This window comes from Pteronotus mesoamericanus, unplaced genomic scaffold (genome assembly GCF_021234165.1).
Source record: "Pteronotus mesoamericanus isolate MK-2021 breed Mesoamerican mustached bat unplaced genomic scaffold, CSHL_Meso_final scaffold_408, whole genome shotgun sequence".
NCBI classification, from domain to species: domain Eukaryota; kingdom Metazoa; phylum Chordata; class Mammalia; order Chiroptera; family Mormoopidae; genus Pteronotus; species Pteronotus mesoamericanus.
The window spans coordinates 4,850,754-4,869,908 of NW_026555315.1; the positions used below are offsets into that span (position 1 = coordinate 4,850,754).

Consider the following 19,155-nt stretch of genomic DNA (forward strand, 5'->3'; position numbering starts at 1 on the left):
TCTCTAAGAGCACAGGAAACCCATAGGTTTAATAGGAAACATACAGCACAGACATATCGGATGTGGGTGGGGTCATAGCCCAAGCCTACGTTTAATCATTGACATTGAGGTGCTTCTCCAGAAGGGTCTGATGCAACAGAAGGTGGAAGCCGTGGATCTCTGCACCCCGCCCGGGAGGCGGGGGCCTTGGCCCTTGTGGACGCGCTCTGAAGCTTTTGGTTTAATTCAGGTTCTGCGCTTGCTGGTTGGCTGGAGTCTTGACTCCATTATCAGCTGCAGTCCTGGATGGCGCCTGGACAGTGCCATGGTCGTCCCCTCTGGCAGTGCCCCTGCAGGGTCACAGGAAAGGGGCCGCGGGAGGACCCACGTGGGCAAGGCCGCAGGTGCCTCCGCGGACCCTGTGTGCAAGGGCAGCGCCACCTCGTCTCCATCCTCTGCTCCCGCGGCGGGGGCCAGGGTCCGCAGTCGTGCTGACTGTTCCCGAGGCCAGGACGAGCGGGGCCTCACTGCAGCAGGGACCCTTGTCTCTTTTGGAACGGCACCCACTGCCCATTCCCCGAGAAGAGGTCAGCAGGCTCTGCTTGTTTGACGTAAGGGTTCCCCTGGCAGGGGAGCTGCGGTTCTTCTGCTTCGATGGGCTTTATTCCCCCCTGGGGACCCCTGGGCTCCTGCAGCCACATCACAGTGCACAGCAGGCCCATGAGCAGGAGCACCTTCACGAAGGTCGGCAGCACTAAATGGATGTTGCAGGCCAGGGACCTATGCAGGGACCATGGCCAAGGCGTGAGACTCTTCTGGGGCAGCCCCCCAGCCACCTCCCCGCACAGCCCCCAATCCGCGCAGCCCCGGCTGGCGCGACGGGCAAGCCTGGTCCCTTCCCTGGCCGGGAAGGTCCCTCCTAGGGGCTCAGCCATGCTCCCAACGGCTAAGCCTTCAGAGGCCTCCCTGCTGGCTCAGCCTGGGGCCCAGCACCCTTTGTTTCTCTTCTGCCTGTTGGCTGGTCCCCCACAACGTATCGCAAGTTGCCTGCAGTCCAGCCGAACCTAAAACTTGCCCTTTTCTATCTTTCTTATTCTACTATTCTCTCCACCCTCTCTCTCCCTTTGTAAATTCTGCCCATCTTTTAAGCTCAGATCTGTGCACCTGGCTTTTTCTGCCCTGTTCTCCTGGGAGGGACCTCCTGCGGCTCTGACCGCCATCTGAGAGTACATGTGAGATGCACTTCATTGTAGGTGCCGGAGAGCGGACACTTGGTCTAGTGAGACTATTGGGCTCTGGGTCACATGTATTCCTCTCGGTGTGTATGAATCTGCTCCCCCCTCACCCTACGCCTCATCTCATCTGCAAAGACCCACGCCCCACCACCCCACAGGCTACCCCTGTTCTGCCCCTCAGCCTCCCGTGAGCAGGATGTGGTATGCTGACGTCACTAACAGTTTTCTCAAGGGAGAACGGGCTCGTTGCACTGCACATCCTAAAAACATCTGCTGTGCTCTTTGCACAAGTCCTCTTCCCTGCCATGCCCTTCTCTCTCCCTGCCAAGGTTTCTCTTGTGCTTCTCCAGTCTCAGTAAAAGTCCTGCATCCTGCACCCTTGACTCAACAGCACATCCGCTCTCCAAGCAGCTACGAGCAGGACAAAGCTGGACAGTGAAGCGGGTGCCCCTAAAAGCTTCGCCCCTTTTGGACTCATCGCTGAACAGGATGCCCGGCGGGAGTTGGGCTCCGAGGACTAGAATCCTGAAGAAGGGAAGGGCGGTGGGCTGGAGCGGGGAAGTGAGCCGGTGGAGGGTGATCTGAGAGGCTGGGCCCAGGGCAGGCACGGACCTCACCCCTGGACTCCATGGGCACTCACCAGGCAGTGACGGGCTGAACCGGGGGCTGGGGGTGTTTGCCCTTTGATGGAGGAGCTTATTGACTGTCTTTCGGGAGCCTCTGAAGGGAGGGGACTTCAGGCTGATGCCCTCAGCTCCCCACCCATTCCTCTCATCTCCCCAGCACTTAGGGGGAGAAGGGCTGGAGCAATGAAACATATGTAACCGTGGTAGGCAGAGTAACGCTCCCCAAAGATGCCCTAACCCCTAGGACCTCTGAATATGTTATGGTACTTGGCAAGGGCTGTAGATGGACTTAAAATTGCCAGTCAGCTGACTCTGAGATGGGGAGATGGTTCTGGGTTATCTGGGTGGATTCCATGTGTTTATAGAGAAAGATGGGCGTCGGAAAGTCGGTGTTAGCATAACACAATGTGAAAGACTCTCGGATATCGCTGGCTTTGCAGATGGAAGGGGCTGCAAGCCAAGGAATGTGGTTGGCCTCTGAAAGCTGGAAAGGTCAAGGGGACAATTCTTCCTTGGACTCTGCAGAGGAACTCAGCCCTGTCAGCACCTTGATTTTAGCCCCACGAGATGCATTTCAGACTTCTGATCGCCAGAACTATAATAAAGTTTTGTTGTTTTAAGTTAGCAGCAAGAGTACTTCCCTTCTAGCACACTTGAGGGTGAACCTCACTATGCTTCCTTTTGCTTCTTGGGCTGTGGGGGAGAGCCCGAGGGAGACCAGAACCTTCTCTCCTGCAGCCCAGCTGGGGACCTTGGCTTAGGTTCCAGGGGGAGTGGGCAGCGCTGTAAGTACCAGAGGTAGAAAGGAGGGGGAGGCGCAGAACCTACCGCTGTTTCTCCGGGCACAGACGCCTCGGAGGGGTGACGTTGGGGTCCCTGACAGAGCATCCCTAGGGGAGCCGTCCCAGGGCAGCTGGGGGAAAGCTCGGCAGGGGCCCAGCTCTGCTCACCTGGTCGGGAAACCGGTTAGAGACAAGTTGCTGTGGTTGCTGAGGGCAACTGGAGGCGAGGGCGCCAGACTGGCCGGTGTGAGTGATGTCTCAGGTGCCGCCGGGTGTGTCGTCACAGGTTTAGCTGTTTGTGGTGACGTAGATACAGTCAAGGTAGCTGTTGACAGTACGAATGTGTCTGCTGGAGTGGCCGCGGAACGCACAGAGCAGAGCACGGTCCGAGGGTGACTCCAGTGGCCCCCAGGCCCCTCTCCACACCCCGCCCCCAGGGACCGAGAACCTTCCTGCCTTCGCACTGCCGGTCAGCCACTCTGGTCTTTTCTGGCCCCTTTTTGGTTTCTTACCCAAAACATCACATTACTGTGTGTACAGAGAAACACCACTTCACCAGGGTCCGAGGGCCTGGGGTGGCCAGCTACGCAGGCTGTCTCCCCAGGATCCTATTGGGTCTCAGAGCCCCGCTCGGCCCCACCTGGAGGGCAGGGGCCGCGTTCCCGGGCTGCGGAAGGGGAGCCCCGCTGGGGCCACAGTGGGCTCTGCGCTGGCTGCCTGAGAGGAGCAGCCCGGGAGCTGGCTGGCCCCAGACGCCCCCGTCTCCGGCTGCCCCGCTGCCATCCTTCCTGCCTCCGGCACCTCCTCACTCTACCGGTGAAGGCTGCCCCGTGAGGACTTGTCTGGCATGGGGGGTTCCAGCCTGCCGTGATCCTGGTGCCGACTGCCCCTCCACTTTTCCATGCATCCACCCCACCTTTATTGTCTTTTCAGTTCATTTCTGGAACGCTCTAAAGCCAGCATACCTCCCCACCGCACATACATGCGCACCATATTTGCCTGTACCAAGTTTGAAAAGGCTTCCTAAACGGGCTCATGAGTAGCAGATACTCGTATTGCTGACTGAGTGTGTGCATGTGTTGTGGGCAGGGCTAGGGTGGGGGAGCGGGGTAGTTTCCCCGATGCCCAAAGTGGAGGTAAGACTGAGGGCTCTGGAGGCAGAGCTGTGGGGCGGGGGCTACAACCTGACTCTCTTTCCACGTCTCTGACCCCAGGGAGGCTCTGGTGCTTCTGGGGCAGGGTGGCTGGGTCCAGGGCACCTTCAAGGCTCAGAGGCAGCCATGGGAGGCCGTGGGAGGCCCCTGCGCCGCAGTGAACCCTTTCCTTCTGCCAGTAATGAGTTCAGAGACCCCACCCCCAGAGAGAGAGGGGACCAGGGAGAGGGCCACTTGTCCCGTAGCCGAGACAGGCAGGACAATGGCTTTCTGGAAGCCCTCTCCCTGCGCAGCGGACTGCCTGGGGCTGCTCGGAGGGTGCAGAAAATGCCTCAAGGACCTGGAAAGAGAGGCCCTGCCTTCCCGGACAAGCCTGCCCCAGGGGAGTGTCCTTTTCTGCGCCCTCCGGTGACAATAGATGGAGACATCCAATCATGCTGAGATTTGCTCTTTCTTGCTGTCTGCCCAGACTTTCTGGTGTACCCCCACCACATGCACACACGTATGCGCCCACACGGACGCACACGCACACACGCACGCGCAGTCTCCAGGCTCCTGTCCTTGCTCGGGCAGGCAGCGGAAAGCCTCTGTGTTCTCCGCGGGGCAGCACCGGGGCCTCGGAGTCCAGGAGGGGGGCGGCTCCTACCTGGGCCAACAAACACGTGCACCTGGTGCCCCAGGTCGGTTCCGGATTTCCCGATCCCACACCAGTAGGTGTCTCTGTCGCTGTCCCAGAGCTCTTCAATGGTCACGGTGATCAAGTTCCTCCAGTGGTCGTCCTGGATGGACACTCGGCCTCTCTGCACCTTTTGCTCTGACCCAGTGGTTTCAATGAGGATTTCGCAGGAACCCCAGGCCTCTCCACGGCACCACCACTTCTTGTAGGTTTCCCATCCTGGGTCGTAGTGACACTGAATGGTCAACGAGTCCCCTTTTGACCCTCTCACAGACAACGGGCCGTTGATGCAGAAACAGCCTGCAAAACAGAAGCCCAACACAGGGTCCGGCACCTCCCGGGGCACGTCCAGGAGCCTCTGCCCTCTGCCCTCTGCCCCCGGGCTCTCACATCCTTCCTCCTGTTTGTCCCTTAATCCCCGGCACTGTTTCTTTTGCTGTCGCATCTCTTGAAAAGGTCCCCTTTTGGCTCCTAACTGCTTAGTGCAAGAACCTCTGCTCACGTCCTTAAACGCTTCCCTCCCCACCAGCCCGCAGCCCACAGGTGTGCCTTTGAGTCCCAGGGCTGGGAGGTGGAGGGCTGGGAGGTGGACGCCTGGGCCTCCCCCGCTGTCCACACCCGGACGCTGCGCACCCATGCCGCTGCGGCCCTCCCCTCCGACTCCCCACGCGCGATAAAGTTGCAGAAACTAAGCGCACACATAGGGCGCGCTCATTCCCACGCGCGCGCTCACACGCGCACTGTTTTCCTTTCCCCCTAAAAACTGTGCTTGTTTGTGTCTCTATACCTTTGCACATGCTGTTCCCTCAGGCCGGAATATTATCTTCTCTGTTTCAGTGAATCAAATCTTACATCCATTCCTCAAGGCTCAGCTCAAATGTCACCTCTTCTAAGGTTCTCAGATCCTGCAGCCAACTTAGGCCTCCTGACGTCACCAGACTACTTTGTCCCTGTCTCTGTTATTGCACTGACCCCACTAGACCACAGTGCGGTCTTCGCCTTGTCTCCAGCAGAAACTCAGGCAGGCAGGTGAGCCGGGGGAGGGACAGGCCGGAGAGCCTGACCACCCTGGCTTCACGGCCTGGCCCCTCCTGGCGGCGCTCTGAGCGCGGCAGGGAAGGTGGCTCAGCTCTGGCTACAACCACCACCAGCCGCCGAGGCTCTGAAACTATCCAGGTCCCTGAGCCCCTCTCCACTGAGCGCGTCTGAGCTGGAGCCCGAGCATCTGAGTCCTGACAGGCCCCTGGGGGAGACTCGCGCCTCAGTGCCTTCCCCTGTGTGTGCGCAGAGCCAGGGTGAGAAACACTGTCAAAACAGGGCGTTTTTGCTTGTTCCCAGCACCTAGCAGAGAGCCTGTGAGACAGCACACACTTGGCGTCCATTTCACTTGTCCTTTCTCCCAGGACAGACCCTCTCTGCTTCCTGCCCAGCCTCAGCCACTCCAGGTCCTAAAGCCCCCGCCCCGCTCACCTGGGATGACGAGCAGGAGCAGAGGTGGGAGCAGCCCCATGGTCCTGGCCCCGTGTTCTCTCCCTGTGACCATCAAATGCCCGGGACCTCCAGGACTTAATGGAACCCAGAGAGAAACTGCCTTCGCTTTGTCTAAATCATTACATTTTGTCTCTCTCCTCTACTTCCCTTAATTGTTGCCTTCAGTTCCTTCTTCATTTCATTAATTAGGAGAAAAGCAGTGTCATCATTTATGAGTGTATGACTGAGGTGTCTTCAGTGATTTGGGGAAGCGAAGCGTCCAGGCCTGGCCAGGGCTCCCCGGGACCGAGCGGGAGTGCGAGGAGCTGAGAAGGTGGCGGCCAGCACAACGGGGCAGGGCGCGCAGCGGGGCCGCACGGAGAGCTCAGAGCGCGGGTCCCCGGGAGCGAGGGAGACGTGCTGGGGGTGCCCTTTGGGAAGGACGCAGCGCCCAGGGCTGACCCCCAGCCTGGCTGCAGGGACAGTCCTTCTTCCACCTGCCGCCAGGAAGCCCCACTGGAGGGCGTCTTGGACCTCTTCCTGCCCTGTTCCCCGGCCCCCCTCCCCGCCCCCCTCCCCGCCCCCTCAGGACAGCTTCCTCCCAGTCCTGCCTCACTCTGAAGCAGAGGTCACCACGGAGATTTCATGCAGAAGGAGAAGTGGCCTTTTCCCTTCATCCTCATTTTGTCGTGGGTGGCTTTCCCCACATCTTTGCATATTTCACCGCGTGTGGGCTCTGGGCCCGCCCCCTGCACCAGAGGCGCTGCTCCTCTTGACCGTCTCCTGAGTGCCTGTCCCTCCCTTCTCTCCTCCTCCTTCAGAAAGGCCCCTCCCTCCTCTGCCCTGTCCTGTCTCCCTCTCTGTGCCTCCCTCCCCTACTCTCCCCGCTCCTCCTGGAGTCTGTCCTCCGAGGGGAGTGTCCCTTCCTGGCTCTCTAGCATCACCTCCTCACACAGGATGGCCACACACCCCTCCTGCCCCCCATCTCCTGGGCCAGTTCTCGGCCCTCACTGCCAGTGCCGGCTGGCACTTTCGTAGAACTCAGACGTGCTCAAAATGACACTCTTGGTCATCTATACTCCTCAAATCGATCTGTTACAGCACCTGACCCACAGGTCCAGGCACCCCCTCCGGCCTGCAGCTGTGTCCTTCCTGCCACATGTCACCCACCTGGGGCCTCGTGGGGTGGGGGCTCGGGGGCGGAGTGCAAGGGGCGTTCCCTGTCTGTGGAGCAGGAGAGGGGTGCTGGGCCAGCTACGGGGAGTGCGCGGAGCAGGCGGCAGCGGGGACGGGCCTGTTCATGTTCGTGTTTGGGGGCTGAGCCTTCCCCTGGGTTGGGCGCCCTGGTGAGCCCAGGCGCCGGCAGCCAGGAGCTGATCAAGGGGTGCGGGGCAGGACCTCAGGGAACGCCGGCCTCCTCTCAAGCCCCCTTTCTGAGCAGGTAATGAGGTAAAACTGAGATAAAATAAACGGCATGCATTTAAAGTGGACAGTTTGAAATTTTTTCTTGTTTTTCTGAAATTATTTTTTCATCCAGTAAAATTCATTTTGTTGCGGAGTTCTAACACAAGCTTCATGGCACGGAACTGCCCCCAGAAACATACCAAACGATTCCGTCACCTCCCGGAAGAGGTCTTTGACTACGGATGCGGGTCCGTGGCAGGCCGTCCAGCTTGAGGCTAGGCAGCAGGTGCACTCCGGCTCCAAACTGAGCTGCTTCAGAGCCTTCGAGGAGCAGCTCAGAGCTAAACTGAGTGCGCCCCCTAGTGGCCGGTATTGGGTATTCTCTTCAGGTCGGTCAGGCCTGCATTGCTGGGGTAAGCCTGGGAGTCCCAGGGTCCTTTCCTTTCCTTTCCTTCCTTCCTTCCTTCCTTTTTAAATTTTTTTTTATTTTTCAGTTACAGTTGACACACAATATTATACTAGCTTCAGGTGTACAACCTAGTGATTAGCCGTTTATACACCTCCTGAAGTGATTACCCTGATACATTTAGGACCTATCTGACACCACACATAGCTATTATATTATTGACTGTATTCCTTAAACTACACTTTACACACCTGTGACTATTCTGTAACTACCAATTTGTACTTCTTAATCCCTTCGTCCTTCTCACCTAGCCCCCAACCCTATCTCATCTGGCGACCATCCAGATGTTCTCTGTATCTATGAGTCTGTTTCTATTCTGCTTGTTCACTTACTTTGTTTTTAAAAGCCCACTTATAAGGCGAATTATATGGCATTTGTCTTTCTCTGTATGACTTATTTCACTCAGCAAAATACCCTCCAGGCCCATCCACGTGGCTGCAGACGGCAAGATTTCACTCTTTTTTGTGGCTGAGTTATGTTCCACTGTGTCTATACATGCACTGCATCTTCTTTATCCACTCATCTATCGATGGGCACTCAGATTGCTTCTATATCTTGGCCATTGTAAATAATGGTGCAATGGTGTCTTTTTGATTTAGTGTTTTAGGTTTCTTTGGACAAATACCCAGAAGTGGAATTGCTGGGCTCTTTTTGTCTCTTGTTATATCCTTTGTTTTAAAGTCTATTCTGTCTGGTGTAAGTATTGTTACTATAGCATTGTTTTCCATTTCCATTTTCATAAATATATTTTTCCATCATTTTACCTTTAGTCTGTGAGTGTCTTTTGATCTGAAGAGAGTCTCTTGCAGGGATCTTGTAAGCCTACGAAAGGATCTTGTTTTCTTACACATTCACCTGCCCTATGCCTTTTGATTGGGGCATTTAATTGATTTGCATTTAAAGTAGTTTTTGATAGATATATATTTATTGTCATTTTATTATTCACATTTCTGTTTTTTAAAAGATTTCATTTTTATTATTGGAGAGAAGGGAAGAGAGGGAGAGAAATATCAATGTGTGTTTGCCTCTCACGTGCCACCCCTAGGGATCTGGCCAGCAACACAGGCACGTGCCCTGACTGGGAATTGAACCAGTGACCCTCTGATTTGCAGGCCAGCCCCCAATCCACTGAGCCACACCAGCCAGGGCTGTTATTCACATTTATTATTTTTTAATTCTTCTTCTTCTTAAAGATGACCCTTTAATTTGGTGGCTATGAACTTCTTTAGCTTTCTCTTGTTTGGGAAGCTCTTTATGTCTTTTGATTTTAAATGATAGTCTTGTTGGGTAGAGTAATCTCAGTTGTCCTTGCTTTTCATCACTTTGAATATTTCTTGTTAATCTTGTCTGACCTGTCAAGTTTCTGTGGAGAAATCAACTGGCAGTCTTATGGGAGCTCCCTTGGGACTGGTTTTCTAACTAACTGTTTTTCTTAACTAACTGCTTTTCTCTTGCTGCTTTTAAGATCCTCACTTTGTCTTTAACTTGTTGCATTTTAATGATAATGTGTCCTGGTGTGGGCCTCTTTGGGTTCATCTTGTTTGGGACTCTCTGCACTTCCTGGACTTACGTGTCTTTTTCCTTCATCAGGTTAGTGAAATTTTCAGTCATTATTTCTCCAAATAGGTTCTCTACCCCTTGCTCTCTCTCTTCTTCTGGTACGCCTATGTTGTGGATGTTGTTATGCTTGATGTTGTCTGGAGGTCCCTTAAACTATTCTTATTAATTTTTTTTCTTTTTGCTGCTCTGATTGGGTATTTTCAGCTACCTTATCTGCCAAACTGCTGATTCAGTTCTCCGCATTGTCTAATCTGCTGTTGATTCCTTCTAGTGTATTCTTTGTTTCAGTTATTATATTCTTCATTTCTGACTTTCTCTTTTTTATGGTTTCTATGTCCTTTTTAATGCTATTAAAGTTCTAAGTTCCTTGAATATCCTCATAAACATTGTTGAACTCCTCATAAATATTGAACTCTGTGTCTGGTGGTTTGCTTGCCTCTGTTTTATTTAGTTCTTTTTCTGGAGATTTCTCCTGTTCTTTCATTTGCAGCATGTTTCTTTGTCTTCCCAGTTTGGCTGCCTCTCTGTGTTTGTTTCTGTGTATTAGGTGGAGCTGCTAGGTCTCCCAGTCTTGGTGGGGTGGCTTTGTGCAGCAGGCATCCTGTAGGGCCCGTGGCACAGCCTCACTAGTCACCCAAGCCAGGAACTCCAGGTGTGCCCCCATGGAGGCTGCGTGCGCTCTCCTGTTGTAGTGAAGCTGTTGGCATGTCACTGGGAGGGATTGACCACCCCCATCCCCAGGCTGATTGGCTATAGCAAGAGGCAGCGACTACAGGGGAGAAGCTGCTGTGAGGGCATGACCTGAAGTTGGCTACCAGGTGCACTGCTGGCCCTGGGGCTTCCCAGGAGGTGCGGGCCAAGATCAGCCCCTGCCTGTGCCCTGTCGGGGGGGCGATTTGGCATGAGCTACAAAAATCTGCAGGGGGCTGCTGGTTGTGCTGTGCGCGGGGGTGTCTAGAAGAGGCCAAGCTGCAAACTGAGTCCAGCTGCTGTTAGTGTGGGGCCTGGGGCCACTTAGCAAGGTATACAGGGCATGCCGAGGTCAGATGCTGCTTGTTTGGGATTTGTGAACCTTTGCAGCATGAACGAAGACAGGTCGTTTGTATGGAAAGTCCCTAGAAGCACTTTGGGTGGGCCCTCAAGGTGGGTGAGGTAGGGTCTCAGGGAATCCCCAGGCGGGGGAAATGGTATTAGCCGGGTTGATGGAGACTCAGATACGGTGCCCGCCTGTGCCTGCAGGGGCAGGGTCTGCAAAGGAACAATGGCTTCAGCCAACACTTTTGTCTGGGAGGAAGTCCAGGTTCTCTTTCTTAAGTTACTTCTACTTCCTGATCCCCCCAATCCCCCCTCCCAGCTTCCAGGGCCTTCTACTCTTCCTCCTGGTTCTTGAGCTAGAAAGCTGGTCTCTTCTCTTCCTAGCTGCTGTGTACTTCCCGTGACTGGTCAGCACCCGGGACAAAGCAGAGGGAGAATAAAGACAGGAAAAATGCAATGGTTTTCCCACTGCGTCTTCAGACCATAGTCCTCCTGGTCAGAGAGGACCAGCTCCTTCTGGTTCCAGGTGGAATTGCAGCTTCTATACTGGGGCTTGCTGGGGGATGGGTGGGAGGGAGAGGAAAAAAACATACACCAAGAAAACTCCGGGATCTCCCTTCCTTCTCCCCTTCCAGTTTCCCTTTTCTGCTCACCCTGAGCTGTTGCGGTCCCTGCTGAGTGTGCAGGATGTGGCCACAACATTCTTGCTTAGGAAGCGGGGACATCAAAGGAAACACAACCAGACTACTCAGAGCTGAATGCTCCTACTCCTCTGGTTTGCTCCCCTAGTCTCCCTGCCACCATTCATTCAGCAGAACCCTCAGGCAGCGCGCCACACATTCTGTTTGGGCTCCTGGGCGCAATCGGCGCGAGCGGTGCGCGGAGTGCGTTGATGCTCTTACCTGGAACCCGAAGTCTGCAGCATCAAGTGCAAGAGCACAAAGCTGCAAACAGGCTCGGCAGCCACGGACACAGGAATAGTTAATTACAGTGAAGCCACACAGTGGAACAGGGGGCAGCTATTTAAAGAACGAAGTAAACCTATATGTAGTGGCTTTACCATGAAAGATTTCCATGGTAAACCTTGAAAACTTTTCTTTGGAGTATAAAATTCATACAGAAAGTCCACACATCTAAAGCACACAGTTCGTTCGATAACTTCGTGCAAACAAAACATGCTCACGCAAAGGGCACCCAGATCGAGAAACAAATGTGACCCTCTCCGGGAGGCCACAGCCCACAGTCATGGTGTTGGACAACTTCCTTCCAGCCACTACTTCTTAGGTCACCGGCTACCCTCCTGTCTTCTGATTGTCTAAATCTGTTCTGCCTGTTCTGCGGCTTCATCCGAATGAATCACACAGCAGTATACTCTTTTCTGTTTGGCTTCATTTGGTAGCGAGCATGTTTATGAGGTTCATCAACATTGTTACAATGTGGTTGTATATGTAGGTATTTGTTTATTCTGATTATGATATAATATTCCAATGTCACTATACCCAACATCCATTCTACTGGTGACTCTTATGCATTGTATGGCAATAAACATTTTAACCCATGCCTTTGGAAAACATCCTTGGTAGCATTCAAAAGACCCTCATTTCCTTCATTAGAAAGAATAATTGTTCTGTAGATCAGATCAGGACCCAATTTTAAGAGAAGCACGCCCTGGCTGGTGTGGCTCAGTGGACTGAGTGCCAGTCTGCGAACCAAAGGGTCACCAGTTCGATTCCTAGTCAGGGCACGTGCCTGGGTTGCGGGCCAGGTCCCCAGTAGGGGGCGCACAAGAGGCAACCACATATTGAAGTTCCTCTCTATCTCCCTCTCTTCTCCTCTCTAAAAATAAAGAAAAAGAAACTTTAAAAAAAGAGAGAGAAGCAAAACTTCAGCCAAGTTTAAATTCTTAGCCTCAGCAAGTATTTTAGAACAGACGTTTCCCGAGAGAGAAGAGTTAGGCCCTGAGACGTGGGAGGCACATCTGCTGATGCACGTGAGCCCTTGGCCCTTGACCCCATTTCCTGGAGCCCTCTGGGTCTGTGGGAGTAGCTCAGTCCACTTGTTAGAGGACAGTGGCGCCCACTGTCCCATGCCTTTGGAAAGACTGCGCAGAAGTCTGAGATGAAGCATGACACCGCCCAGCCCCAAGGCTCTGCCGCAGGGCTCTGGCCCCCATTTCTCCCCCTGACACCAGACAATGCCTGGGGTTGAGGGTCAGCATGGCCCACCTGAGGGTATGCTGGGCTACGAAGGGGAGACTAGTGTGTTGTGGCAGGAACCAGAAGAGCAAGCTGGGACAAGCCTCGAGACGTTGGCTCACGGTGGTGGAATATCATGCTGAATGAGGAAGAGCTGGTCTGCGTAGGGCACTCAGCACACAACACGGGGTGCTCAGCACACTTGCAAAGCCACAGAGACTGGTAACAGTGCATGCTGGGGAGAGGGGGCCTAGAAGCTTGGAAGCCCTAGGTTAACAGAAGCAAAGATGCCAGGATGGCTATAGCAGGGCGTGGAAGAAGGGGTCAAGCCTGAAGAATTGAGGAAGCTGAAGTGGAGATGTTATATTTGACCTGAAAACCCAGCACATGAGTATGGCCCTTGGGAGGTCCCGAAGGCCGCTCTCTATATAAGAAAAACAAGAAATACGTTGGTTAGTGGTATGTGGCAACCACTAACCAACCATTACCTAAGGTATGTGGCAACCACTAACTAACCATTACCTTAGGGTCTGTAGTGGCTTCCTCGCTGCTCTGGGTTCAAGGTTGGGGATGCCATTACATCCTGAGCTCCATAGGATCAAGGGAACGGATCTAATTGTGGAACAGCAGAGGCAGGTGGAAGCACTTACCTGTCTGGGCAAGGGGAGCGTCACTGTGGGACTGGGAAGCAAGTTCTGGCGGCACTTGCCTTGGGGATCAATGGGGACGACGGTTAGAATTAGAACGAGAGGCAAGATCAAGACCTGGAGGCAAGTCACATGACTCGGTGGTTGTATCCTTGGCTTCTGGGAACAAAGGAGAAGTGGACACACCTAGAAATCTGTATGGCTCTCACGCTGACCTTCGGCCTGCGGGGTGAAAGTGATCGTATTGGGGACGATGAAGTGGAAGCCCCTGAAACTGCCCCTCTGCTGTGACCAAGAGAGTACATCGAGAGCATCCATCACACCTTCTGAGGAAACCAGAGATCAGTGCCACCCTCCAAGACGTGAAGGGCACAGGCTGGGGGTCCCGTCATGGCCACCTTTCACGAGCCATGACAAGGGGCTGCTAAGAACTCAACCAGGGAGCAGGCACGTGGCAGCCTCGGTGCCACTGTGACGACTTCAGTGCAGTTGGTGAACACAACCTGGTGTGTCATGGGGTGTGGCAAATGTATCCTTTTCAATACCCTCCAGGAAGGAGGGACAAAGGCAGCTTGCAGTCACTTAGCCTGGACGACCGTGAGCTTTCCTAGTCTTGTCCCAGGACTGTGTTAATTGCTCCTCTTCTGTTGGAGTACAATGTGAAGGAGTCCGCATTACCTGGACATTGCTCCGAGCTACTTGGCATGCTTTGCTGATGCTACCAGGCTAATTGGATTAGGTGACAAGAGACAAGCACCTGAATGTACTCCAGACACTGGGAGATAAGTCCTACCCAGATTCAGGGAGGGCCGCATCAGAAGTCTTGGGTTCAGCGGTCTGGCCCGTGTCAGACATCACCTTCAAGGCAAAGAGCAAGTAAAATATATTGCATTTCTCGACTCCTGCTTCTAACTGACCTTCACGAGAGAAGAACTCGGGAGCTTTGAGTTCAAGGTCAGCAGATGGGGGTGAGAAGTGGGACTAGGAATGGGGAAGTGGTCGGAGCAGTTCCCCAAACTCCTGCAGGCTGGCAGAGCCCCCAGACGAGCGCAGGCAGCTTTCACTGAGAACAGCAAGTCAGAGGGCTCTTGACCTTGATAAAATAGGAAGACCTGGCAGCTGGACACGGCGCTGGGGCCAGCTCACATCTGCTTCGTTCCGGAGTTCAGCCTGCGCTTCTCTGGCCACTCACCTGGAAGCACACCTGAAGTCAAGGGTGATGGAGGGCTCCGAGCATTTGACACCCTAACGCAGAGCTGTTTTGCATATTATTTTGCTCCCACTTGCTCAGAGATCTCAGTGCTGTTTTGGATCAGTTACGGTCAGGTAACCAAGAATGATCAGCCGTTTGAGGAGCCTATAATAGAGAAGAGAATGACCACGCCAAACCAAAACATGAGCGTAGAGTCAGGGAATAGAAGAAAGTTGAAAACATCAGCAATCAGAGAACAAAAAAAAGGAGCTCTTGCCAAAAAAAAAAGAAAAAGAAAAAGAAAAAGTAATTTCTAGTATTTTATCCAAGGGTTGGAAGAGAAAGCAAAAACATAAAATAAAAACCTCCCAAAAGCAGAACAAAATTCACAAACATGGCAAATATATATTAAAACAGAGACATGAAGAACTGATTTGGAGAGAAAATGGACAGGTGAGAGAAGGGAGAAGGGGACCTTCTGCAGGAAGAGGGGGGAGGGGAGGGACTGTCACCTCGAGACTATTGGAATAATCAGTTTCCATGTGAGTTAAGTTTGCCAAGAACCCACAGCCAGCAAAATTAGCAACCATTTGGTAGGGGGGAAAATCCCATCTCAGACAAAATGAGGATGAAGGGAACATGCCATTTCTTTTTTATGTCTGCTTGTGGTCTCTGCTTCAGAGTGACGCAGGACTGGGAGGAAGCTGTGTTGGGGGGGTGCAGGGCAGGAAGGGGTCTGAGAGGCCCTGCGGGGGGCGCTACCTGGCGGCAGGTGGGGGAGGGACTGTCCCTGCAGCCAGGCTGGGGGTCAGCCCTGGGCGCTGCGTCCTTCCCAAAGGGCACCCCCAGCACATCTCCCTCACTCCCGGGGACCCGCGCTCTGAGCTCTCCGTGCGGCCCCGCTGCGCGCCCTGCCCCGTTGTGCTGGCCGCCACCTTCTCAGCTCCCCGCACTCCCGCTCGGTCCCGGGGAGCCCTGGCCAGGCCTGGACGCTTCGCTTCCCCAAATCATTGAAGACACCTCAGTCGTACACTCGTAAATGATGACACTGCTTTTCTCCTCATTAATGAAATGAAGAAGGAACTGAGTACAACAATTAGGGAAGTAGAGGAGAGAGACAAAGTATAATGATTTAGACAAAGCAAAGGCAGTTTCTTTCTGGATTGAAGTTCCTGGAAGACACTGGCATTCGACAGTGACCAGGGAGACAGCTCAGACAGGCAGGACCATGTGGCTGCTCCCACCTCTGCTTCTGCTCATCATCTCAGGTGAGTGGGGTGGGAGCTTTAGGACCTGCAGTGGCTGAGGTGTGGTAAGAAACACAGGGCCCTGTCATGGGGGAAGGGCCACCTGCTCCCCTGCTTGCTGAGGGCCTCACTACCGCCCAGGGTCTGTCCCTGAGGCCTGGCGAGAGTTGTCATTTTTCATCGTGTTTGAAGTGTTGTCGCTCTTACAGTAAAGAAACATTTCTCTGAATCCTGAATCTCTCAAAGATGAGAACAATTTTTAAAAAGAACAAGAAGAACATATATGATAAGAAAATGCATTACTCAATAATACCTGCCTTCCTGTAAAGCGATAGTAGTCAGAGCAGCATGGATTGGCAAAAGTATAGACAAAGGATCAATGGATCAGAATGGGAAATCCATAAATAATTATAAATAACTTTCTTTTTGACAAAGAAATCAAAGTAATTCAATGGAGAAAATGGGACCCGTGGCACATGGGTTCCATAGTTGGGATCACCTGTTTTGGTCAATTTCAAAGATTCTCCCCTGGGGGGAGGGGCCCACGATGGAACCACTGGGACCACCAGAGCCACCAGGAACAGCCTCGGCACAGCCGGGCCTCTGAGGCCACGGGCACAGGTCAGGCACAACCGCACTCCTGTGGACGCTTCCTCCCCAGAGGCCAGTTTCACACAGACGTTGGGGCCGAGGGACACTGAGGGAACAAGAGATCTCTTGGCCACGGGGAAGGGGAGGGGTGACTTGCCAGGAGCTCTTCCTGCTCAGTGTCAACATCGGTGTCTTTGAGATCCGCGGTTGGGCTCTAGGGTGACGTTTGTGGTGGCTCTGACGCAGTGGGAATTTGAGGGACAAGGGGTCTGACTTGAGGAAGGTGCGTTCCGTCCTGGACACTGTGCCTCTCACCAGGCACGGGCACTTACTGGAGCTTTCACGGTGCAGGAGGCTGCGGCCCTGCCCATGGGGTGGGCGTGGGGTGAAGGTGACAGGTACATGGGTGTGTGTGTTCCAGGCTCATCAGCTGGCATCACGGGTCCAGAAGAGGTGCGTGGCCCTGAGGGAGGCTCGCTGACCGTGCAGTGTTACTACGACCCAGGGTGGGAGACCTACGTGAAGTACTGGTGTCGAGGAGCTGATTGGAGTAGCTGCAAGACCCTTGTCAGAACCGCTGGATCAGAGTGGGAAGTGAAGGAGGACCGTGCGTTTATCAGGGACAATCAGACCAGCTGCGCATTCACCGTGACCATGGAGAAGCTCCGGAGAGAGGACACAGACACTTACTGGTGTGCAATTGAGAAAACCGGAGCTGACCTTAACGTCCCAGTAAGAGTGACCGTTGGCCCAGGTAAGAGCAAGTGTACGTGTGGCCGTGTCTCTTGAGGGCCTGCTATGTCCCGGTCCCTGAGGTCCCTGCCCAGGGACTGCGCTCACTCAGAGTGAACTGCCACGGAGGCTGGTAGAGCCCCGAAGTCTCAAGGGACCCGCTGCTCCCGCGGGCTTGGAGGGGCAGGGCTTCCAGGCTCTCGGGCTCCTGGGCCTCCTCCAGGGCGGGGCCAGGCCCCTCTGGGCACATCGAGTTCCTCCGCACAGCTCCGTGCCTGAGCCTATTGCCCAGAGAGGTCACGGCGATGGGCGCAGGTTCAGCCCGTGGGCCGTAGGGACCCTCTGCCGTGGGACCCATGGCCTGAGTTCCTGCCAATGCTGTCCTGGGACCTCTGGTGTCCAGGTGCCCCTGCAGTTTGTGGAGTTTTGGGTCAAGTCTCACAGCAGCTGATCCCGTCCCTTGTTCCATATCTGATCTCAGGGGCAAAGAGGCCCAACACACTTGGGGCGCGGTGGTTAACCCCTGAGGTCCAGAAAGGCCTCCAAGTCAAAGGGCTGTTGGATTCCATCAAATCCTTTTTTCTGTGTCTATTCAAATGATCATATGATTGTTCTTTTTTACTCTGTTACTGTGGTATGCTCATTACTATTTTGATTTTGTAATGGTCAAACAGCTTTGTATTCTTGGCATAAATGTGACTTGGTGATAGTACATGGTCCTTCTTATAGATCCTTGGATTTGTCTTGCTGGGTTTTTGTTTCAGACTTTTGTGTTTATGCTCATGGGTGATATTTGTCTGTCATATTTCTTTCCTGCCCCACCCTGGTCAGGTTTGGGCATCAGGATTGTGCTATTCTCATTCATTGGATGTGGGGTTGCGTCTTCCTTTTCTGTTTCAGAAAGTTCTGTGTGGTAAACGTCCCTTCCTTGGATGTTTAGGAAACTCTTTATTAAAGCTGTATATACCTGGCATTTTCTTTTTGAGAGGCCTTAATAATAGTTTAGATTCATTTAGATAGTTGTAGGATTATTTGTGCTTTCTATTTTTGTGCTAACTCTGATACATTATTTTTCTAGGAACTTGTTATTTCATCTTAATTTCAACTCTATTGACATCAACTTGTTTCGATATCATTTTAGTCTCTTTTCCTCTTATTATATTATCTTCCTCTGTCTTTTTAATATATGCCAGGCATGTGGTGATGTCCCCTTGCCTTCTCGCTATTGATTATTTAGAGCTTGTCTCTTTCTATCATGACTATCTTGCCTGGGCATTAAAAAGAAAAAAGAAAAACAACTGTTGGCTTTGTTGCTCCTCTCCATCTTGAGTTTATTTCCTGCTTCATTCATTTTTGCTCTTTCCTTCATTATTTCTTTCCTCCTCCTTTCTCTTTGAGCAAGTGATCGCCCAGTGCCACTACGGCCCGCAGTGGGAGACCCACGTGGAGCAGTGGTGTGGCGGAGCTGATGGGAGCGGCTGCAGCGTCCTCGTCCAGAGCCCTGGGTCCGAGCAGAAGGGCAGGAAGAGCGCCGTGTACATCAGCCAGGAGAGACGCTCGTTCACCGTGGCCCTGCACGACTAGGGAAGCGACTTGGGAGGGAACAATGTGCTTCTCTGGGTTGCTGCCTGGGCGTTCCGCGCTGGGACAGCCTTGCTCACACCCGGAGTCTGGCCGTTGAGCCGGAGACGTGGACTAAGTATTCCTGCCCTAGGACCCGGCTTTGCTTTCCCCAGGGCAGCATTTAAAATAACCACTGAGAGTTGAGCCTGTGAAAAGTTAATGACCTTCGCCCCTACTACCTTGTAAGTGACAGGCACTTGCCACCTTGCTCTGGCTGTTGCTCCCTTTGCCTGGCTAATTGCTGCCTCCCTGCCACCTCACCGCGTTCCCAGACCTGCAAGGAATAAATCTTGTGATTCTACCTCCTTTGTGTGCTGGTACTGAAACTCCGCCTTCAACCCAAACGACCTTGTGGGCTTCACCTGCCCAAGGAGGGAGCTGGGAGGCTGAGGGAGCTCCCTTCTGCCCCTGGGGGAGGTCTGTAACCCTCATTCAGCAGGACCTAAGCAGCGCATTCAGTCTGTATTCCAGCTCCGCTCCCCAGCACACCATGGAGGAGCTCGGGCAAGGTGTTGCAGACATTTACCGGTGTGGGAGTGTC

At 53.5% G+C, this 19,155-nt stretch overlaps 2 protein-coding genes across 4 annotated transcripts; one reads left to right on the forward strand and one right to left on the reverse strand.

Annotated features, from left to right (window-relative positions):
* Positions 1-15: 15 nt before the first annotated feature.
* Positions 16-6,055, reverse strand: LOC129086577 (CMRF35-like molecule 5). Of its 3 annotated transcripts, none has more exons than XM_054593167.1 (4): positions 5,923-6,055; positions 4,423-4,752; positions 2,791-2,914; positions 16-759 (listed from the first exon to the last, which is right to left on the reverse strand). In XM_054593167.1, the coding sequence occupies exons 1-4, from the start codon at positions 5,993-5,995 to the stop codon at positions 504-506; spliced, it is 783 nt and encodes a 260-aa protein (XP_054449142.1). In that variant the 5' UTR covers positions 5,996-6,055; the 3' UTR covers positions 16-503. The 3 variants fall into 3 exon arrangements, with proteins under 3 accessions (XP_054449142.1, XP_054449141.1, XP_054449140.1); XM_054593166.1 differs by having other exon boundaries at positions 2,791-2,947; XM_054593165.1 differs by having other exon boundaries at positions 2,791-2,968.
* A 9,501-nt stretch (positions 6,056-15,556) lies between these two features.
* On the forward strand, positions 15,557-18,913 carry LOC129086582 (CMRF35-like molecule 5). Its single transcript, XM_054593175.1, has 3 exons — positions 15,557-15,689; positions 16,681-17,013; positions 18,394-18,913. Exons 1-3 carry the CDS (start codon positions 15,650-15,652, stop codon positions 18,573-18,575), a joined length of 555 nt encoding a protein of 184 aa, XP_054449150.1. The 5' UTR covers positions 15,557-15,649; the 3' UTR covers positions 18,576-18,913.
* Positions 18,914-19,155: the final 242 nt, after the last annotated feature.

Coding starts and splice junctions, on each gene's coding strand:
- LOC129086577 (XM_054593165.1), bottom strand. CDS start 5,995: ATGGTCACAGGGAGAGAACACGGGGCCAGGACCATGGGGCTGCTCCCA. Junction 4,753..5,922: donor GCTCCTGCTCGTCATCCCAG/GTGAGCGGGGCG, acceptor TCTGTTTTGCAG/GCTGTTTCTGCATCAACGGC. Junction 2,969..4,422: donor GCACGTGTTTGTTGGCCCAG/GTAGGAGCCGCC, acceptor CCACTCCAGCAG/ACACATTCGTACTGTCAACA.
- LOC129086582 (XM_054593175.1), top strand. CDS start 15,650: ATGTGGCTGCTCCCACCTCTGCTTCTGCTCATCATCTCAG. Junction 15,690..16,680: donor GCTTCTGCTCATCATCTCAG/GTGAGTGGGGTG, acceptor TGTGTGTTCCAG/GCTCATCAGCTGGCATCACG. Junction 17,014..18,393: donor AAGAGTGACCGTTGGCCCAG/GTAAGAGCAAGT, acceptor TCTTTGAGCAAG/TGATCGCCCAGTGCCACTAC.